The 19131-nt window shown below is 41.9% G+C and overlaps 1 protein-coding gene across 1 annotated transcript; it reads left to right on the top strand.

The window, feature by feature from the left end:
- Window positions 1-12203: 12203 nt before the first annotated feature.
- Window positions 12204-12926, top strand: SOX14 (SRY-box transcription factor 14). The gene has a single exon (XM_044666684.1). It carries the CDS (start codon window positions 12204-12206, stop codon window positions 12924-12926), a length of 723 nt encoding a protein of 240 aa, XP_044522619.1.
- The last annotated feature ends 6205 nt before the right edge of the window (window positions 12927-19131 follow it).

The following is a 19131-nucleotide window of genomic DNA, read 5'->3' as shown; positions in this document are numbered from 1 at the left end:
AGATCTGCAAATATAGAGATATTTCCATCCCAAATGGGCTATAAGTGCTCAACGTGTAGTAGAACTTTCTGAGCTCATACTGTTCAGGCATGGTTGGACACACTGTACATTGGCCTTAACATAGTGATGCCATTTTGGTCCCCTTCGAGTATGAAGGACAATAATCACTAAAGTTCCTTTATTCATCTTACTTAGTCATTCAGATCCTCAAAGTAAAAAGAAGGGAGGCACTAATGAGCAAAACTGAAAGGTATAATTCTTTTGTATTGTTAGGAATAGATACTTGTGGAAATAACAGTTTTAAAGGTTACTAAATTTTGGGCAATATACCTTAAATCTCCATACATATTTTTCATTATTAAATATTGCTAGAGTCTGTCCATAAGAGGAAACTGAAGTCCATAGGTATTGTGACATTCTAGGTCATATAGTTAGTAAAGTTAGTACTTGAGCTGGAAAGACAGCATTGTGCAAAGCTGGGAAGAATTCCCAAAAGGGAGTGAATGGAATTCAAATTGAACCGGGGATCTGCCACTTACTATCAAACTTTTGGCATTTCGTGACCTTTTTCTGTCTCTGTTTCCTTATTGTTTAAAATGAAGGACTAAGTAGATAACCTCGAAGGTCCTTTCCTTCTAGCTTTAAATTGATGAAGTTCATATCCTTTGGCACAAAGCTAAATGAGTTGATTCCTCTACTCGAAGCTGCCACTTTAAAGTTGGAAGACTTTTCAACTGACAGAATCCCCTTTTAAATAGACACATCCCTTGGAAGAGTGGTATCTTCAGTCTTTTATCAGATAACATTGCTCAGAATAGTGGAGACCAAGCATAGAGCATAAGAAGAGTATTTGGGGAAAATGACCTAAAAAAGAGTGAGAGACTAACAACAACAGAACTATGGTTCCCTCTGAGGTATTTTACATATATATGAATTATATATACATATAATACATATATTTTATATGTATATAATTATATTATATGTATATATAAATTATCCAGAAAGGAGAAAAAGGAACAAATTATTTGCTTATTGGGCAAATAAATAATAAGGAGGCAGCAAGGTAGTGCAGAGGATAGAATATCAGAAGGGAAGTTAGAAGGATCTGTGTTCAAATCTGGCCTCAGACACATTCTAGTTGCATGACCCTGAATGAGTCACTTAACTCTGGTTGCCTACCTTTTAGCCTCTTCTGTGTTAGAACTGATACCTAGGTAAGGGTTTAAAATAAATAAATAATAAGGGCAAGTAGTATTTCTGGGATGTTGGTTCATCAAAACAATGGCTTAAAAACAGGAGCTAAAAATCATAAATAAAATTGACTAACTTTTATGTTCTAAAAATTCCTAATATTTATCTTTTTATTCAGCAAATCATTAGTTTGAGAAAAGAAGCTCAACCAAGTCAAGGGCTAGTGGATCTTCTTCTTTTTTTCTTTTGAGCTGACTGCCAATTAATTAGCTTTTACATGACTATCTCCCATCCCTGTCTATCATGGTTAATTCTAGATCAAATAAGAAAGAAGGGTATTAGTTATTTAATAGCTTAGTTTCTTGTAGAGAGTTAGAGATAGGAATTTAATTAAGGAGCTATGTTTCTGAAATAAATTGGCCAAGTATTTTTGTATTCAGAGATCAGAAATTTTGGGGGAGAAACTTAAAGGTCATTGTGCCTAATTCTTTTGTTTTACAGAAAAGGAAACTGAAGACTGGGGTCATTCAGTTCATATCTAAGGCCAACTCCTTTATTTATTTATTTTTGTTTTTAATTTTATTTTTAGCATTTAAAAAAAAATTTTAGTTCTAAATTCTCCCTTCCCTCCCACTCCTCTACCATCATTGAGAAAGTGAGCAATATTAAAGCAATTACATGTATAAAATCATAAAGAACATATTTCCATATTAGCCATATCACAAAAAAGCAAAAAAATAAAAATAAAGAGAGTCAAAAAATTATCCTGCAATTTGTATCCGGGGTTCATCAGTTCTCTCTCTGGAGGTGGATACTATTTTTTATTGGGAGTCCTTCAGAATTGCCTTGGATCAGTGTTTTGGTCAGAGTGGTTAAGTCTTTTAGTTGACCATCATTACCATATTGCTCTTGCTACATATAATGATCTCTTAGCTCTACTCACTTCACTTTGCATCAGTTCACACAGTTCTTTCCAAGTCTTTCAAAAACTCATTCCTCATTTTTCTTATAGCACAATTGTATTCTAGCACAATCTTATACCACAATTTCCTCAGCCATTCCCCATTTGATGAGGATCTCCTTGATTTTCAATTCTTTGCTACCATGAAAAATAGCTGCTACAAACTATTTCATAAATATAAGTCCTTTTCCTTTGATCTTTTTGGAATGTCGTATTGTTGGGTCGAAGAGTATGCACAGTTTTATAGCCCTTTAGGCAAAGTTTCAAATATTCTCCAGAATGGTTGGACCAGTTCATAACTCCATGAGCAATGTATGTGTCCCCATTTTCCCACATCCTCTCCAGCATATGTTAATTTCCTTTTTTTGTTTGTTTGTTTGTTCTATATGAGAGAGATCAGTCCTTCTTGTAACTGAGAGTGTTCAATCTTTGCCAATCACACCTATTTCCCCCTCCTCTGTTAAAATTTATTCCTTGTGTATCTCTTTTATGTGAGATGATTTCTGTCTTCTTCATTCTTTCTTCTCCTAGTGCAGGGGTCGGCAACCTTTTTTGGCTGTGACAGCCATAAACCCCACATTTTTTAAAATGTAATTTCATGAGAGCTGTACAGTGCTCACAGTGCACGCTCCTGTAACAGTGCGCGCTCCCTTAACAGCTCCAGAAAAAAAAAATTGACTTTATGGCTCCTGCAGAAAGAGCCATATCTGGCCCTCAAAAGAGCCATACATTGCCAAACCCTATCCTAGTGCATCCCTCTTTGCCCCCTCTTCAATTTTTTAGAACATCACAGCCATCTATACCATCTGTCCATGCAGAGTTTTTTGTACTGCCCTAATAATATTAAAGTCCTTAAAAGTCACATGCATCATCTTCCTATTGGAAATGTAAATCATTTAACCTTATTGAGCTCATTAAGTTTTGTCTTTCACATTTAACTTTTTTATGCTTCTCTTGAGTCTTGTGTTTGAATGTCAGATTTTCTATTCACTTCTAGTCTTTTCATCAGGAATGCTTTAAAGTCCTCTATTTCATTAAATTACGATTCCCACCCTCACCCCCACCAAAATATTACACTCAGTGTTGCTGGGTAGATTATTCTTTGTTGTAATCCTAGATCCTTTGCCTTATAGATATCGTAATGTGAAAACTGCTAAATCTTCTGTGATCAGACTGTGGCTCTACAATATTTGTATTGTTTCTTTCTGGCTACATGCTATATTTTGTCCTTGCCTTATTTTTTCAGTAGATCCTTTCAGTTTCTTTAGTTACGAGATATCAGGGTAGTTTTCTTTTACAATTTTTTGAAAGATGGTGTCTATTGCTTTATTTCATCATGGCTCTAAAGTAGTCCAGTAATGCTTACATTATCTCTCAACATTTTTCAGGTCAATTGTTTTTCCAAAGAGATGTATCACATTTTCTATTTTTTCCCATCTTTTTACTTTGTTTCATGTTGAAGTTTAACTTGTAGCTCTTTTCACATTGTCATCTTCTACTGAGTTTGTGTCTTTTTCTTCCAGGATACCAGAGAAGATATTTATGGTCAACTTTTTGGGGGGTTGTTTGCTCATTTTTCTCAACCTATTTATTGACTTTGAACCTCATATCCAAGTTGTACTCTGCTCACCTTGTGATGAAGAGGAACTGTTCCAAACTTTTGGTTTTTTAATGCTGTTGTTTTCCAAACTAGTTCTAGGGGTTTTCATTGCTTCCATAGTGGTGAGATTTAGGGAGAGATGTAATCACTGCTCTCCTGGTCTATTTTCTGGTCTTTGCCCAAGGAGGGATCTTACAACCAATAGGGTGTTCTTTTTTAGTCCTGGGACTGTGACCCAAAACTACATATGGGCAATAGAGTTGCTCATATCCAGCTCCTAGTGTCAGATCTAGGTCTCCCGTAACCTTTTTCTAACCAGTACCTTATTCTGTTATTATCTTTGGACTGAGAGCTCCAGAAAGCTATTATAGCAGTCACAGCTGCCTCTGAGACTACTCCCAGTGTTGGGTTCAAGCCAGACCCCATTCCAGTGTCACAGACCTCTCCTAGAGACCTCTTAAGTTGTCTTGGGCAAAAAGGTTTCACCCTTACCTTTTGTTGGCTCTACTGTGCCATAATTTGACTTGAAGTGTTATTTTAAAGTTGTTTGGAACGAAATCTTGATAGAGTTCTGTTGGATACTGCCTTTATTCTTCCATCTTGGCTCCACTTGCAACTGTTTTGGCTTTAACTGCAATTGTCCTAAGACCAATTCTAATGCTATTTTCCCTGACTTGAAGTCCTATGCTCTAGCTACCACAAAGAAAATTAAAGAAGCATATGATCATTCAAAAACTACATCTGAAGAAAAAGGTATTCTGTATGGACAATTCTTTGACTCCATTACATGAAATGAACTTATATCCCACTATTTTTGGATCTGCTTGAATTTTTCTGCCTAAAAAGTTTAGTCACTTAAAACAGCCAGCATTGCTATTCTTTCTCAAAATCTGTCCTTGCAGAAGTTGACATTCATGACATACCTACTGGAAGCTAGGTGTTTCTAAACCACTCCCTCTCATAGCTCCCTATCATAAGGTAAAGTTTGCCATTCTATGCTTCACTGATAAAAATAGAAAGAATAACTCAGTCTTCTAGACTGGAATTTGGAATTTGGAAATTCCCAGAAACATGTTACTATCTCATGCTTACATAGTCCCATGAAGTTTTCACAGAGAGTATGTCACAACAAGTCTATGAGATAGTTACTACAAGCATTGTACCAATTTTTAAAATTGAAGGATCATAGATTATAGCTGGAAACTTAGAGGTCGCATATATAAGGAAATGGGTTCAAAGAGGTTAAATGGCTTGGTCACTCATCAAGTAGCTCATGTTTGAGACAGGATTCTAAGACAGGCCTATTGACACCAAGGTCATTGACTTTTTCTTTATACCACCCTAGGGCAATTAAGGTAGCATCTAGTTATCCTTTTCCTTTGTCGAAGAGCAGGCCACTGGTCAATAAAACCACAAAACCTCTGATCACTCCAATTGTATTTGGTTTGCTCACTGGCTTTCAGGTATAGCTAGGAAGTTTCAAAACTGAGTCCCTTGACTATCCCTTCCCATTCCCACATATGTCAGTGACTTAGTGAGGATTCATATGACAAATAATTCTGGAGGACTAGCTGAATCAAATGTTGTTGAGCTTCTCCACTCCTTGTGTCAAATCAATGTCCTGCTGACCCCTTACAGAATTCCTGCTTCCCAAAGAGGCTAGCAACTACAGTAAAGGGGAATTTGAAGTATCAAAAGGTATCCTTACTTGTAAACAGATAGCAGATTAATACGGAAGTGTCATTCAAGAAAGACAAAGTACTGGATCCAAGTATCCTTTCCCATCCATCTATAAACAACACTGACCTGACTCAGAGGAAGGACTCTCCAAAGTCCAAGTCCCGAGATGAACTTTAAAAAAAATAGATGCCATAGGTCTTTGTTGTGCTATCTTGGCTACATATAGTATTTTTAAATTATTTCAGAATATATAAAATAACAAGGGGAACACTAAAAACCACTCAAAAAGTACAGAAAAAAAATCTTCAAGTAGACTAAGAAAAGTGTTGGAGGCAAGTAGGAATGTGAATGGAGTGAAAAAAGAAAGCATTTTTATAGCTTTATATTTGAGAGGCAAAATTGACAAAATGCTGAGCAAAGGGAAGGGAATATCTGAGTTCAAATCCAGTCTCAGTCACTTCTGTGTGACCCAGGGCAAATCATTTAACTTCTTTTGCCCTGAGTTCCTCATCTGTAAAATGAGAGGATGCAACAAAATGGTCTCTATGGTCCTCTCCAGCTCTCAATCTAGGATTCTGTGATCTGAGGGTGTTTTCTCTTTAAATAACTAAAAGAGAAAATACAAAAATGTCAGAAGGGTATGCATTTTCCCTCTACTTAGAAAGGGAGATTCAGGATTATTTGATTAAAAAGTTATTACTGGGGGCAGCTGGGTGGCTCAGTGGATTGAGAGTCAGGCCCAGAGATGGGAGGTTCTGGGTTCAAATGTGACCTCAGATACTTCCTAGCTGTGTGACTCTGGGCAAGTCACTGAACTCCCATTGCCTAGCCCTTACCACTCTTCAGTCTTGGAACCAATACACAATATTGATTCCAAGACAGGAGGCAAGGCTTACATCAAACAAACAAATAAATAAATAAATGAAGAAAAAAGTTGTTATTACTAATAACACCCCTAATTTTGCCAGGGTACAATAATAGACACCAATCAGGACTGGTGCTTTTGATAATGTTATCAATTTTTGGTAATGACTATGATAATAGCATGTTCCAGGAAAGAGACTAGAGCATTTTCTAGAGCAACTAGACTTCTGGAGGCCCCACTTCTGTACTCTCCCACTGGAGAGATTTGATAAACTCAAGTATTATTGAAGTCACAGGTGGGGATGTGAGACCTGAGGAAGGACAAGAGGTCAATGTCCCTTTACCCTCTCTTGTCATCACAACATCATGGACACCAATCTCAGTTTTCTGGTATTTATTGGATCAGACTCTTTGCCTCTTACTCTCCCTTCCCAAATACTTGCTCCTGGGGTCTCAGCTCCTCTACCACTTCCTGTAGTTTTAACTGGTTTCTTTCTGGGTGTCTGATTCTGGAACTGGAAAAGAGAGAGAAATGACTGGCTCTTCCTACCCTCCGAAATTTTTTCAATCTCAAGAGAAAGCACCAAAATTCAGTACCTTTACCCAACTGTATCTCCTTTACCCAGAGGGCAAGGACAGCCCCTAACACAGTCCGAGTTGCTCCAATCTGTAATTCTCTGGCCTAAGGGCATGAATGTGTTTTGTTGCCCACCATTCAGAAATCTTTCCTATCCTTTCCTTTCCCTTGAGGAGCCTTTTCAATCACTTTAAGAATGTGCTTTAGGAAGCCCCAAAGTGGCTTCATGATATCAGATTTGGAACTTCGAGTATCCGCTATTTAAGGTCCCCCCCCCCCTTTTTTTTCCCCCATTCGTGGACTTGACTGTTTTCCTGCTCCGAATTCCCTGAGGTCCCCGAGATATTGCTTTCCCAACTGAGAAAGATGTCAGGGAGCGGGAATTCGGCCTTTGGCCCTCGGAGAAAACAGCTCTCCAGAAAGTGTAGCGAAGCTCTGACTGCTAGAGAAGCCAGGGAGCTAGTGTTTCCGCCTGTGGTGGGGTAGAAACGGGACGAACAAATCACTTCACTGGCTCCTTGCTTATTGGCTTCTAAGTCTGTATTCTACATGTCGCTCTTGCCCCACGCAGAAACATTGCAGTGCTTGAAAATTATTGTGAAAATAAATTTATTTTAATTTAAATATATGAGGATTGGGAAATCTGTTTGGGGGCAGGGGGGTTGCGGAGACCTTTGAATAAGTAAATTTGGAGCAACCTAGGAGAGGAGGAAAAGGAGGGGGATAGAAAAGGGGTGCCAAGAAAAGAGAGTGGGGAGAAAGAAGATAAATGAGTCCTGTTATTGGAAAGAGCTAATGGCCAGAACAAGACGTTCAAGATTTACTGGCAGGCGTAATGATGACAAAGATCACGCTGATGGCTGTTACCGATGAAAACTTTCAGATTCATGAACACATATGGTCTTCACAACATTATTATCCCCATTTCATTTGTGAAGGAACTGAGCTCGCTAAAGATTATTTAAGTTCACCCAAGATCGCTCCGCTAGTATATAGCAGAAATGGGTCTAGAACTCAATTTCAAGACTTTTCCGTGACCCAGTTCTAATTTGGTTTGGATCAACTGAGGCAAAGTAGACTTTGGTCCTGAGCAAAGTCTGGTGGGATTGGACAATTTGCACTGACTTTCCGAATGGAGCTCAAGCACTCCGAGACAGTTTCCCCCAGACACCTTTGAGAATTGAGTACACAAGGAGTTATGTTGGGGGGGGGGGGGAAGAGAGGGGGGGAGGGAGGAGCAGTGTTTACCTGTCGCTAGTATAAATGTGGCGAAAGGGACCTGTTCTCCAAACTTACTAGGACTGGAGAAGTGTTCCCTACTCCTCGGTAACTTTGCCAATCCCAGAAAACATCAACGGGGAAACAGGAGCACAGATGGAAAAGTTGGGTGCATTATGGGGCTAGAAGAGAGAGGAAGAGTGCAAGCTTGGATATGGGGTGGACAAGAGAGAAGAGTGGAAGTAGCAGTGCTAAGAGAAACAGGTTCTAAACGGAGAAGGCTTCACTTTGGGTAAAAGACTCCTCTTCCTAGCGTTCAGGACCACCTTCGCACTGGCTGGAAAGGCGACCTAGAAAGTTGCAGCAGCCTTCCCTCAGGATTTCTCTCCTTCCCTCTTCCCTTGTCTTCCCCCCATCCCCGTCCCCTCCTCCCTCCCCTCCCCCCCACTCAATCCCAGAAAACTGCCGAAGGGAAGCGACTGAGCTCCGCTGTTAGGAAGAAGACTGCCAGTTTACGCTGGGCCCGGGGAGGGGTGTGTGTGTGAAGGGAGGGCGGGGCGCGGCGGCGGATAGGGATGCTGTTATATCAGTCTTGCATCTGGCGTAAATCAATCTTATCGGTCATATTCCACCCCACCCCCCCTAGGCCCCCATTCTCCTCCCTCCAAGACCTTCTGCGCTCCCAGGCACAGCCCTGGTTGCGATATTGAAACTAATTGCCAGAGAGTAGCTGAAGTGGACCCAATCCAAACAGAATGACTGTGACATCACCCTACGCTGGCTAGGGGTAAGTGCCACTGCGGAAGGGGGGAGGAGGGGTAGAAGAGTTCACTGGAAAGTGTGGGAATCATTGATTCCTTGTAGGATCTGTGACAAAAAGGTTGTGTCTGCAACTCCTTGACCAGACTTAAGCTGAACTATCAGCTTGGGGAGGATGGAGGTCACCAGAGACTCAAGGGGGTGGAGTTCAGAGGTAACTTAAAAGCTCACTCCTGCGAAGGGTCAGCGAAAGCATCAAAGAGAGAAATAAAAATAAAATACACAAAGAAGGTACCTTCCTCACCAGAATCCTTATAAAATCAGTGCACACTGGAATCTAAGATTGGGGCGGGGTGGGGAAGTGGAGGTGAGGGGAGATGTAGGTGGGGATGCTGTGCGCTCTAACAGACAGGTTTTGTAGCATTGATCTCCATCAACACCCCCGAAGAGTTTCCGATTATATATCAAGGGCTGCAAATGTTTAGTGGCACAATGCTCCCGTTCTTGCCGAGTGTGAATTAATCTAGATGAGCATTTTTTTTTTAGCAATATTAAAGACTAATCTGTTTCTTCCCAATATTTGCGGGATCACTGCCCTTTATTAAAGCTTGCCAGTTACACCTAGAATAATGAGCTCACCGACCATATCTGTGTATAACAGATAATCTGTTCACATCCCTCCAAGTGCGTGAGTACAACATAAGTAGCAGGTGGTGCCTGAAGCACTTTGAAAGCTATACAGGTGAATGGACCTTAAATCATTTCTCCTTTCCCCTTTTACCCTGACGCCAAATGAACGAACTTATTGCACAGAAATGCAAAGGATGGCGAAAGGAAGCTAAGGCATCTGGGGAAATAATGTGGGCGAAGAGGAATACAAAGGCTGTACATCTGCTCCCTAGGCGTATATGTGTATGCATAGCAGAAAATGCATAGGTGTGGGCATGTAGAGAATCGAGAGCAAAAAATGTCCTTCTCTGGGTTAGAGCGCCTGGGAAATAAATAGACCTTACCTAATAGAGCCAAAAATGGGCATCTTATCTACACTGCACAGTCTTTAAGGCTTCCCTATTCACTTCTGAGATTTCATATTTTGCTACAGCACACATCAAACTCACAGAAATCCCTCACCCACTCTTTCTATCCGTGTAACTGTCTCATCTTCTGAGAGACTGACCGTTCCTTACTAATTCAAAGTCGGGACAATTTCCGAATAGGGGTTTTCTGGTGGCAAAAGAGGAAATGCAAAGTTGTCCCCTATAAGTTGTTGCCCTAAATGCGTTTTTTAATGTAAAAAGAAAAACCTTCCAAGGTATGTGAAGCGGGTGGACCAATCTCTTTTTAAGCAGCCTGGTGCAAAAAGCCAGTAAACCCTTAACCAACTGAGGTCCCACCGGACTCAAGACAATTGTTTCCATTTAATAAATATTTTCCCCAAGGGCATTTCACATTAGGCAGGCAATTATTCAAAGGAAACAGGCGGGCAGGTTGATTCTTCGGGGTTATTTAGTGCTTTTTACCCAGAGAATTACCATCTATTGAAAAAATAATAATAATAACAGTCACCCTTTGGTTCAAAGACGTCTGACAGTAGGAGCGCAACCTTATGAAGGGTTGTGTGGCATAAAAGCCAAGTACAAAGTACCATTGCTCAGGAAAGATTATGAAGGTAAAAGGCTCTCCGTTGCTGGCTTAAACCCCATCAAATTAATCAAAGGGTAGTGTTGGGTTTCGTTATTCTTTTCCAATTTAGAAGGGGTGCAGAGGGGAAACCAGCTTTTTTTTTTTTAACTCAAGCTGGTGAAAACTAGTATTGTAAAGTCAAATCTTCTCTCAGCTAATAACAGATTGTTTTCATCTTTAGCAAATAGTTATAGCTTCGGGGCTTGCTTTTTTTTTTTTTTTTTTTTTTTTTTTTTTAAGCTTTACACACTTATTATGGCTTCTGATGGCCCACCAGGTGTCTATGTGGAAACGAAATCTCCTATGCCCCCGGCTCTGTGATATGGGCCACTTTTTCGGCTGCTAGGTTCCTACTCAGCTCTTCCGCTGGGGGTTGGAGGTGGCACAGAGAGGCGAAAGGAGTGAGGAGAGAAGAGTGAGGAATTGGGGCTGGAGAAGGGAACTGGAGGGTTAAGATTGAGTAGCAGTTACAAAAAGTTAATTTCAAATCTTACCCACATTTTAACTTAGAAGGGGTCGTTGACAGGTGTGTGTGTGTGTGTGTGTGTGTGTGTATGCGTGTGTGTATGTGTTGTGGGGGGAGGAGAGAGGAATGCAGTACTCTTTTTTAAATTTGAGATGCTTACCAATTTATAAGCATACATCAACCTCCTGCTGCTCCCCCCCACCCGCCACCCCCCTCCCGCTCTTTTTCTCTCTCCCATCCTCCTATTCTTTGTGTTTTAAGTAGTATTTATTCCCTACACTCTGGAAATAAAGCAAGAAGGCGTGAAGAGTTTTATTTGCTGTTAATAGCGAAATAGTGCAATGTCTAACAAGTCCTCCCTTTAATCCTCTCTACTTAATTCTCTCTCTCTGTCTCTCTGTCTCTCTCTCTCTCTCTCTCTCTCTCTCTCTCTCTCTCTCTCTCTCTCTCTTTCTCTCTCTGTCTGTCCCCCATCCTCATTCCTCTCCCTCCCTCCCTCCATCCCTCCCTCCCTCTGCCTCTCGCTTTTCTCCTATTTTCTTTCTTTTAAGGTATTCTCTCTCTGCCTCTCTCATGCTGATTGGGCGTTCAGGTTAGGGAGTCAACGCCCCACGATTATGTCAGATTGCGTGCAGTCCCAAGCAACCTCGCCTTTGAACTTCACCGCTTTTGGCTCATATTCATCAGACTTCCCTCATTCTCAGCCAGGTGCTTTGCAAGGCTAGACATCTCCAGGAAAAGAAAAGAAAAGAAAAAAAAGAAAGAAAGAAAGAAAGAAAAGAGAGAGAAGGGGAGCTTCCTCAGGCTCACATATACAAATACTTGAAAGCTTAATCACTGAGACCTCAAATACTTCTGGATCTTTTTGCTTTTTTTCCCCTCACCCCTCTCTTCACGCTCTGTTTACATTCTCCTCCCTCTTCCACCCCCCCACCCGGCCCCTCATCCCTACTCCCCCCCAGAGAAGGAAGCTTCTGAAAGGACTGGATTTGCTGAAGAACTGGTATGATTAGCTGAGCATTTAGGGGGAGTATTTTGGGGGGCTTCCTTTGACCCCCCTCCCCCTCCCTGGATTCAAGAAGGCAAGAGGGAGTTAGGAGAAAGGAGAGAGAGGAAGAGGGAGAGAGAAGAGAAAGACTGAGAGACTATTTCTGATCACTCAAGAAACTCCTATTTCCCCTTTTCCCCAGCCTACGGGACCATGTCTAAGCCCACCGACCATATCAAGAGACCCATGAATGCTTTCATGGTATGGTCCCGGGGCCAAAGACGGAAGATGGCCCAGGAGAACCCTAAGATGCACAACTCGGAGATCAGTAAACGTCTAGGGGCCGAATGGAAACTGCTCTCAGAAGCAGAGAAGCGCCCCTACATTGATGAGGCCAAGAGGCTTCGCGCTCAGCATATGAAGGAACACCCGGACTACAAGTATCGGCCGCGACGTAAGCCCAAGAACCTGCTCAAGAAGGACAGGTACGTCTTCCCTTTACCTTACCTCGGAGAAACTGATCCCCTCAAAGCAGCCGGCCTGCCCGTGGGGACCACGGACAGTCTCCTCGGCTCTCCCGAGAAAGCCAGGGCGTTCCTGCCCCCCACCTCGGCACCTTACTCCCTCCTGGACCCCAGTCAGTTTAGTTCCAGCGCCATCCAGAAGATGACTGAGGTCCCTCACACCTTGGCGACCAGCACGCTGCCGTACGCGTCCACCTTGGGTTACCAAAATGGGGCTTTTGGCAGTCTCAGCTGCCCCAGCCAGCACACCCATACCCACCCGTCCCCTACCAACCCGGGCTATGTGGTGCCCTGTAACTGTACTGCCTGGTCGGCGTCCAGTTTGCAGCCCCCTGTTGCCTACATCCTCTTTCCTGGCATGACCAAGACTGGAATAGACCCTTATTCTTCAGCCCACGCGACGGCCATGTAACCCCCTCGATCCCCACCCTGCTCCCATCTTGGCTCCCCTCCCCGGACCTATCCCTGCCGAAAGCAGTCGGACCACTTTGGGATTCGGGGGGCAGGGATGGGGTGGCTGGGGGTTGCATGTATTATCCGCCCTATGCCCCCTTGCCCTTCCAGCCCACCTGAGCCACTGGAGCCCGCTGCCACTCTGTTCCAAGGGCGAGGACTCCTCTGTAACTACAGAAATTTGGCGGATCCAAACCCCAGCCGGCCCCCCCCTTACAACTTTTTCTTTCTTCACCTGAGTGTGAAAGGAGGAAGGGGAAGGGGGGAGGTAGTCCTCCCAAGATTCAAGGCTCAGACAGGTGCCAGAAACTTGAAAGTGTTTTGACAACCACGCATCCCCACCCCCAAACAAACAAAAACAAACCTTTGACTGGACCCCCTTTGGACAAAAGAATAGGCAATTTTGCTTTTATTTATGTTCTCTTCTATATTCTCGGATGTGCTTTGGACTTTAATCTTCCAGGCCCTGGTATTATATATATAGAAATATACATATATTTTTTTTTCTTTTGCACACTGAAGACAGAAATTAGCCGTGTCATAGCTGTGTTTGCCATCAGACAGGACTAGGCGCCATTTGCTTTCCATGTCAGAATTTTAAACGGCTTAAAAGTTTAAAACTACACAAGAAGGAAGTATTTCTATTTCAAACCATGATATGATACTGTTTGCTTCTTTAAATGAAAATTAAAAGAACCCACATAGTCTTTAAATTTGTGTGAACCAGTGCAGCTAGACCTAAGTTTACTTTAGACAGAACGTTGGGTTATGAAGTCAGGATGTAGAATCATAAAAAATTTTTTAAAAGCAAAAAAAAAAAAAAAAATCCTAAGTGGTCATTGAAATATGTTTTTGACGATGTCTTGGAAAAGAAAATGTACCCAGAAGGATTTTACCTCTTTACTCTGTTCATTTGTTGAACAAAGACGTTTTGAATAAAGACAATCTGTCCTCAAAAAGTAACCTGTGGTGTTCATACAGTCTGAGATGTAGTGTTTGCCCAGACCCTCCTTGTCTCCTTCACAATCTTAGAGTCTAAAATTTAGAGACAAGTAGATTTAGAATGAGGGATGCTCAGGGCTATGCTAGCATCTTAGATCTATCTCTCTATGTATATGTCCATATATGGAAAGTATAATTGCATGTTTATATACTCAGTGGAAAGAAAGGTAGCAGGTATCAATCAAACATCATTATTATTGTTTTTGTTTTGTTTTGTTTTTCTTTCTTATAGGGACTCCCTATACATTTGGAATTGTCTTCTCTTTCATGGTCATGGTAGAGAAAGATCTCTGCTCTTCCCTGTCTACATCTGGGGATGGGTTTTACCTAAGAGTGGTTCTAAATCTTTGATCAAGGGGTGTGTGTGTATATATATATATATATATATTTTTAAAGTCAAAGTCAAGACTTGGTTGCTACAATAAATCACTGGGGAAAGTAGAAGAAAAACACATTTCTGGGGGGAAAATATTCCTGGCATCTTTTCAGTGTCGGTGGGATTTAAGTTTTATGTGCTTGGCAAAAGAAAAGGATTAAAGAACTTTCTGTACCGTTTAAAAATTTCACCATGGCTCTTCTTCCTTGGAATTTTCTTGGAATTTTCCAGGAATTCTTCCTTGGAATTGAGCATCTGAGCAAAGAGTCTGATGGACCCCACCAATGGCCTAATACCATCTTTACAGAATCATGAGGCATGCCCTTTAGGGAGTCAAACAACCTAAGAAGTTCTTGAGTAAAAAAAGCAAAAGAAGGAAGGAAGGAAGGAAGGAAGGAAGGAAGGAAGGACGGCATAGAGGGAGGGAGGAGGGGGGAGAAAGAGAAAGAGAGATTGAAGCAGTTTCTGCGCAAATGCTTCTTTTATTTCCCCTTGGGTCCTTACCCCAAGGTGACTGTTTTCTGGAAAAATTTAAAGGAAAGGAGGATGATTCCACACCCCTACCATCCTCTCTACTTAAACAGGAACCTGAATCTCCTTTTGCTCCACACACACTCCTTAGCCTTTTTCATCACTCATAACTGTAGCAACATTATCAATCCCACCCCTCCACCCCCCACCAGAATGTATGTCTTTTGCATTGCATTTAATCTAGGAAAGCCTGGAGAGAAGGAAGAAAGCGTGTGTATGTGTGTATGTTTGGTCATGGGGGTGGGGGTTCTTGTTTAGATTTTTTCTTTGTGTTGTTGTTATGTTATGTGCATGTTTCCATGGGGGTAGGTATCTGGAGGTGGATTGGAGAAGGAGAAATTATAAACAGAATTTGAAGTCGAAACTAGTGGATTAGCATATTGTCCTAAAAACAATTAGCAATGTTTGAGGTACTATTTGAAGCCTATTCATCGGAACCCCTTTGTTAAAAGGGGATTTTCATTAAAAAAAAAAAAGTTAGCAGTTGTCCATCTGGCTGAGCTGAATAGCAGAGTGATCCGTGTTGGATATGCTTTTCTCATTAAGTGCTCTTTTGAGACCAATGTTAGGATTAAATGGTATAACACAATTAACATACACGGGGGCCTGAATAGGAGGGGAAGCGTATAAATAATAGATAGATAAATAAAAGAGAGATCAGGCTAGGGTAAACAAAGGGCCGAGTAAGGGGAGGAGGCATGAAAAGGGATGGTAGAATGGCTGAACCACGCTTATTTAGCATCACAAAAACCCTCTTACAAATCAAGACAATTAGGGACTGGCTTGACTGAGGCTGCAATCAGGGAGGGTGACTTGGGACACTCTGAGAAAGTCTCTTCCTCCCCTAATACGGAAATGGAGGTAAGCCTGCAAGTGGGAACTTGATGTGAAGTAGTGTGGTCTCTGATTTAACCCCAACTGACAGTAGCTGTCAGCCTCTCTGATCTTCTGCATAGCTCAGTGTCCCTTAACATCTCCCTAGATTAGGTTTACAGGGGTCGGTGTTCAGGAAGAGCTCAGTTGAGAAACAGTCTCAGAGAAGACCCTGCTGGAGAGGAGGACTGGGGTTCAGGAGAAAGTGTGTATCAGGTATCCAATGGTAACTAAAGGACCGTGTTTCCCCGGAGGTATCAGCCTCAAGGGAGTTGAGTGCCCTAGGCTGGAAAGATGGGAGTCTTTCAGGGGAAGATCCCATGGCCCAGTGGTTAATATCTGATCAGTGGATCTATAGAATCGTCTTGAGACTGGAGGACAAGCATCTTAGTCTGACTCGAAGCGCAACAGAAAAAAACTCCGAGGATCTCGAAACTCTTTTCATTCCACTGGCGGATACTTTGATCAAAATAGCATCAAAGTTGAGTTGGTGTGAAGAGAGTGCTGAGAAAAACATTTTTTTTTTTTTTAATGCTGAGACCAATAGCCAGTAATATTCTGTATGGAGAGCTGGGTGCTCAACAACCCTGAGATACTGAGAGTTTATCCAAATCTTTTTCTTTTCTATTCCCACCCCCCTTCCTCCTTTTCTTCCTTTCTACAGCGTTTACTTACAACAATTGCCTTTAACCTGTTCTTACTATAGCTGCATGTACCTTTTAAGGCATTTCAGTCTTTGCTTTCCCTGGAAGAGTCCCCCGCCTGCCCGCCCTCCCTCCAGTGTGCGGAGCAAGTTACTCAGCACAGATAAATACATTAAATAATCATCATGACATTGAAATGAACCGATTACTGACTTTGATGTCAGAAACAGACAAAAAAGAAATTCCCTCGAGATGGGGGAAAACGCCGCTCCTTGTCAAACCTGTTTTCTCACAACTGTCTCTTCTTTTCAATAAAATCATTAAACAATGCCTGTAGGGATAACCAACAACCCCGCCTGCAGTCTGGAATCTGCCGCTTTCAGAGACCATGTTGCAGAAAAGAGTTGCCTTCGACCTATTAGCTTTCATCCACAAGAAAGTAGCAACTTGTGGGTTGTGGGTTTGCTTGAGCACTTGCGCGTGCCCAGGCGATGTTCATTGAAGTCTCCATCCCTTCCCCAGCAGCGAGACTAAGCAGAAGGCTAGCAGGAAATGATTCTGATTTGCCGACTAAGATTTTGGGTCATTCCTGTAGAACAAAAGATTTTGAGCATCCTCTTTTTAGCTTAAAGTAGCTTTAAAATAGAAAAGTCGAGAGGTCCTATGCTCTTTCTCTTCTTGCTAGAAGGAAAAGAGTGCAGTGAAGTTGAATGAAGAGACTTTCCTTTCTCTTTACCCCCAGGTCAGTTCCTCGGAACTTGGAAAGTGGAGAAGAGGCGGGAGGGGAGTTTCTGTTTGTATTATTCTTAGATGCCAGGGGAAAATCAAGAAGTGGCCGAACTTTGAACTTTGGCGCTCCGCCCCTTCCCCTCGCCCCCTCCCCCCCATCTCCTCGGTCCTGCCCCTCCACTCCCAGTAGCCCAAGGCCTTCAAGTTGTCCTCGGTAACTTTGTACCTCTTCATTCCGAACTGCTTTCCCTTTTTTCCTCCCCACATTTCAAGAATTTTTCTTGCGACTAGTCCAGTCCCTCTCATCGAAACTCTCATTAGATCAGTGTCCTTGATGTTTGTTTTCTTGAGGGAGTCAAACCATACGTTTAGAATAATTCACACTAAAGGGTGAGTGACTAGATGTGACTTAACCACAGCGTAATTTTCATTTTACGAGAGATAGCCATTGAACACAAATGAAACAGTAATTGTTGAAGTTGCGATGAAAGAAAGTATTTCAGGCCTGATGAAGGAAATATCTCCCTTCTCCTCAAATAACGTCACTTTAGATATCATTCTTTATTCCAGTTTCTCACTGTGGGGATTGTGGATCCCTACTCCTCTTTCTTCTTTGACAACTTGTGTAAGGCTACTGAAGAAGTAATTCATTGGCAGCAGAAATTTTTCTTTGGTGCAGCAGTGAAATCGTTCTTTCTCCTTTTAGCCAGCAGCTAAATGGAATCAGGAAAATATTGTTATTCTCTTCCCTTCAGAGTTCACTTTTCAGCCTAGTCATTCTCGTTCCTTTGGTGAAAGAATTTTTACTAATTTGAATGTGAATATCAAGTAATTCATAAGAGTAAAGAATTTTGATCTCACTATTTGTTCTGGGAGAGAGAGATGGAAAAGGGAGAGTGAAAGGGAGAGCAAGTCTTGAAAAAGAATATGTGACATCAATTCTATCAGGTTTATTCAAGACCTTATTTAAATGTTTCCGAAGTTATAAATAGCTTTCCCCTCATTATCCATTTGTTACTGCTAATCAGGGTTCAGCTCCGCCAAGAGAAAAACACATATATTGAGGGCTTTCTTCCTGAAATTGGGCCATAGTCTTTTGGGGCTTCAAGTAAATAGCTATATGGTTTTCCTGGGGTTTGTTTCATCTTTCCACTGTCCTTAGGTGTTCATTTGGGAAAATAAGCAAATAAATCGCCAACTCCAAAACAGTTTGTGGTCAGAAACAACCTTCTCTCCGTCTTCAAAATATTGAATTAAAAAAAAGAAAAGAAAAGAAAAGAAAACTAGGAGAAAATCCCTAAATCAGCTGTTCCTTCGAAGCGTGGAGCCAGCCTCCTGTAGACTGTGAGTTCCACTCTGGAGTTGCTATTGCCCAATATGGCAACCTGGTTGGTTAGTAGATACCACTTCAAAGGTCTAGTATTCCCGTGGGGCAGGTAAGTAGATCCGGGAGCAATCAAGATAAAAGAGTGAATGAAAGAGGAAATCTCCCAGCCACTTTCACCTCTCCTCCACTTTCCTTCCCTTTGCAGCCTCTGTAAGAGATGACAGGTAGCCTAGCGAAAGACATCTGGAACTCTCCGCTAACAACTGATCGAGCTTCCAGAAGAGACTTTTTCAGAACTTTTCCCGGTTCCAGAAAGAGACAGTCTTGCCTCCATTTGGACTGTCATCTTTCTTACCTTCATCATAGTGGCTTCTCCTGGTCTCTTTTCACCTGGCGCTGTGTTCTACTCCTCCTCCTTCTCCTCCCATCCTTGCTCCAACTCCGTTCTTTACTTTCCTTTCAAGACAACAAAGCAAAGGAGCTGTATCTAGGGTAAATTAGAAAGTTAGAAGTGTAAAATGATGCACATAGCTGGAGGCAGCAAGAAAATGGAGAGGTTTTTTTTTTTTGTTTTATCTTCCCTTCTTAAAGCGGAGTGGAATTGACTCTAGTGAACCTTCAGAGGTGGGGTCTGGGTGGCAGACAAATTAATGTCAATTCAGAATCTTTCACATCCAGGAGA

The sequence above is a fragment of the Gracilinanus agilis genome, chromosome 3 (genome assembly GCF_016433145.1).
Source record: "Gracilinanus agilis isolate LMUSP501 chromosome 3, AgileGrace, whole genome shotgun sequence".
Lineage (NCBI taxonomy): Eukaryota > Metazoa > Chordata > Mammalia > Didelphimorphia > Didelphidae > Gracilinanus > Gracilinanus agilis.
The sequence above is the reverse complement of the archived record's forward strand: the minus strand, read 5'-3'. Positions and strand labels throughout refer to the sequence as shown.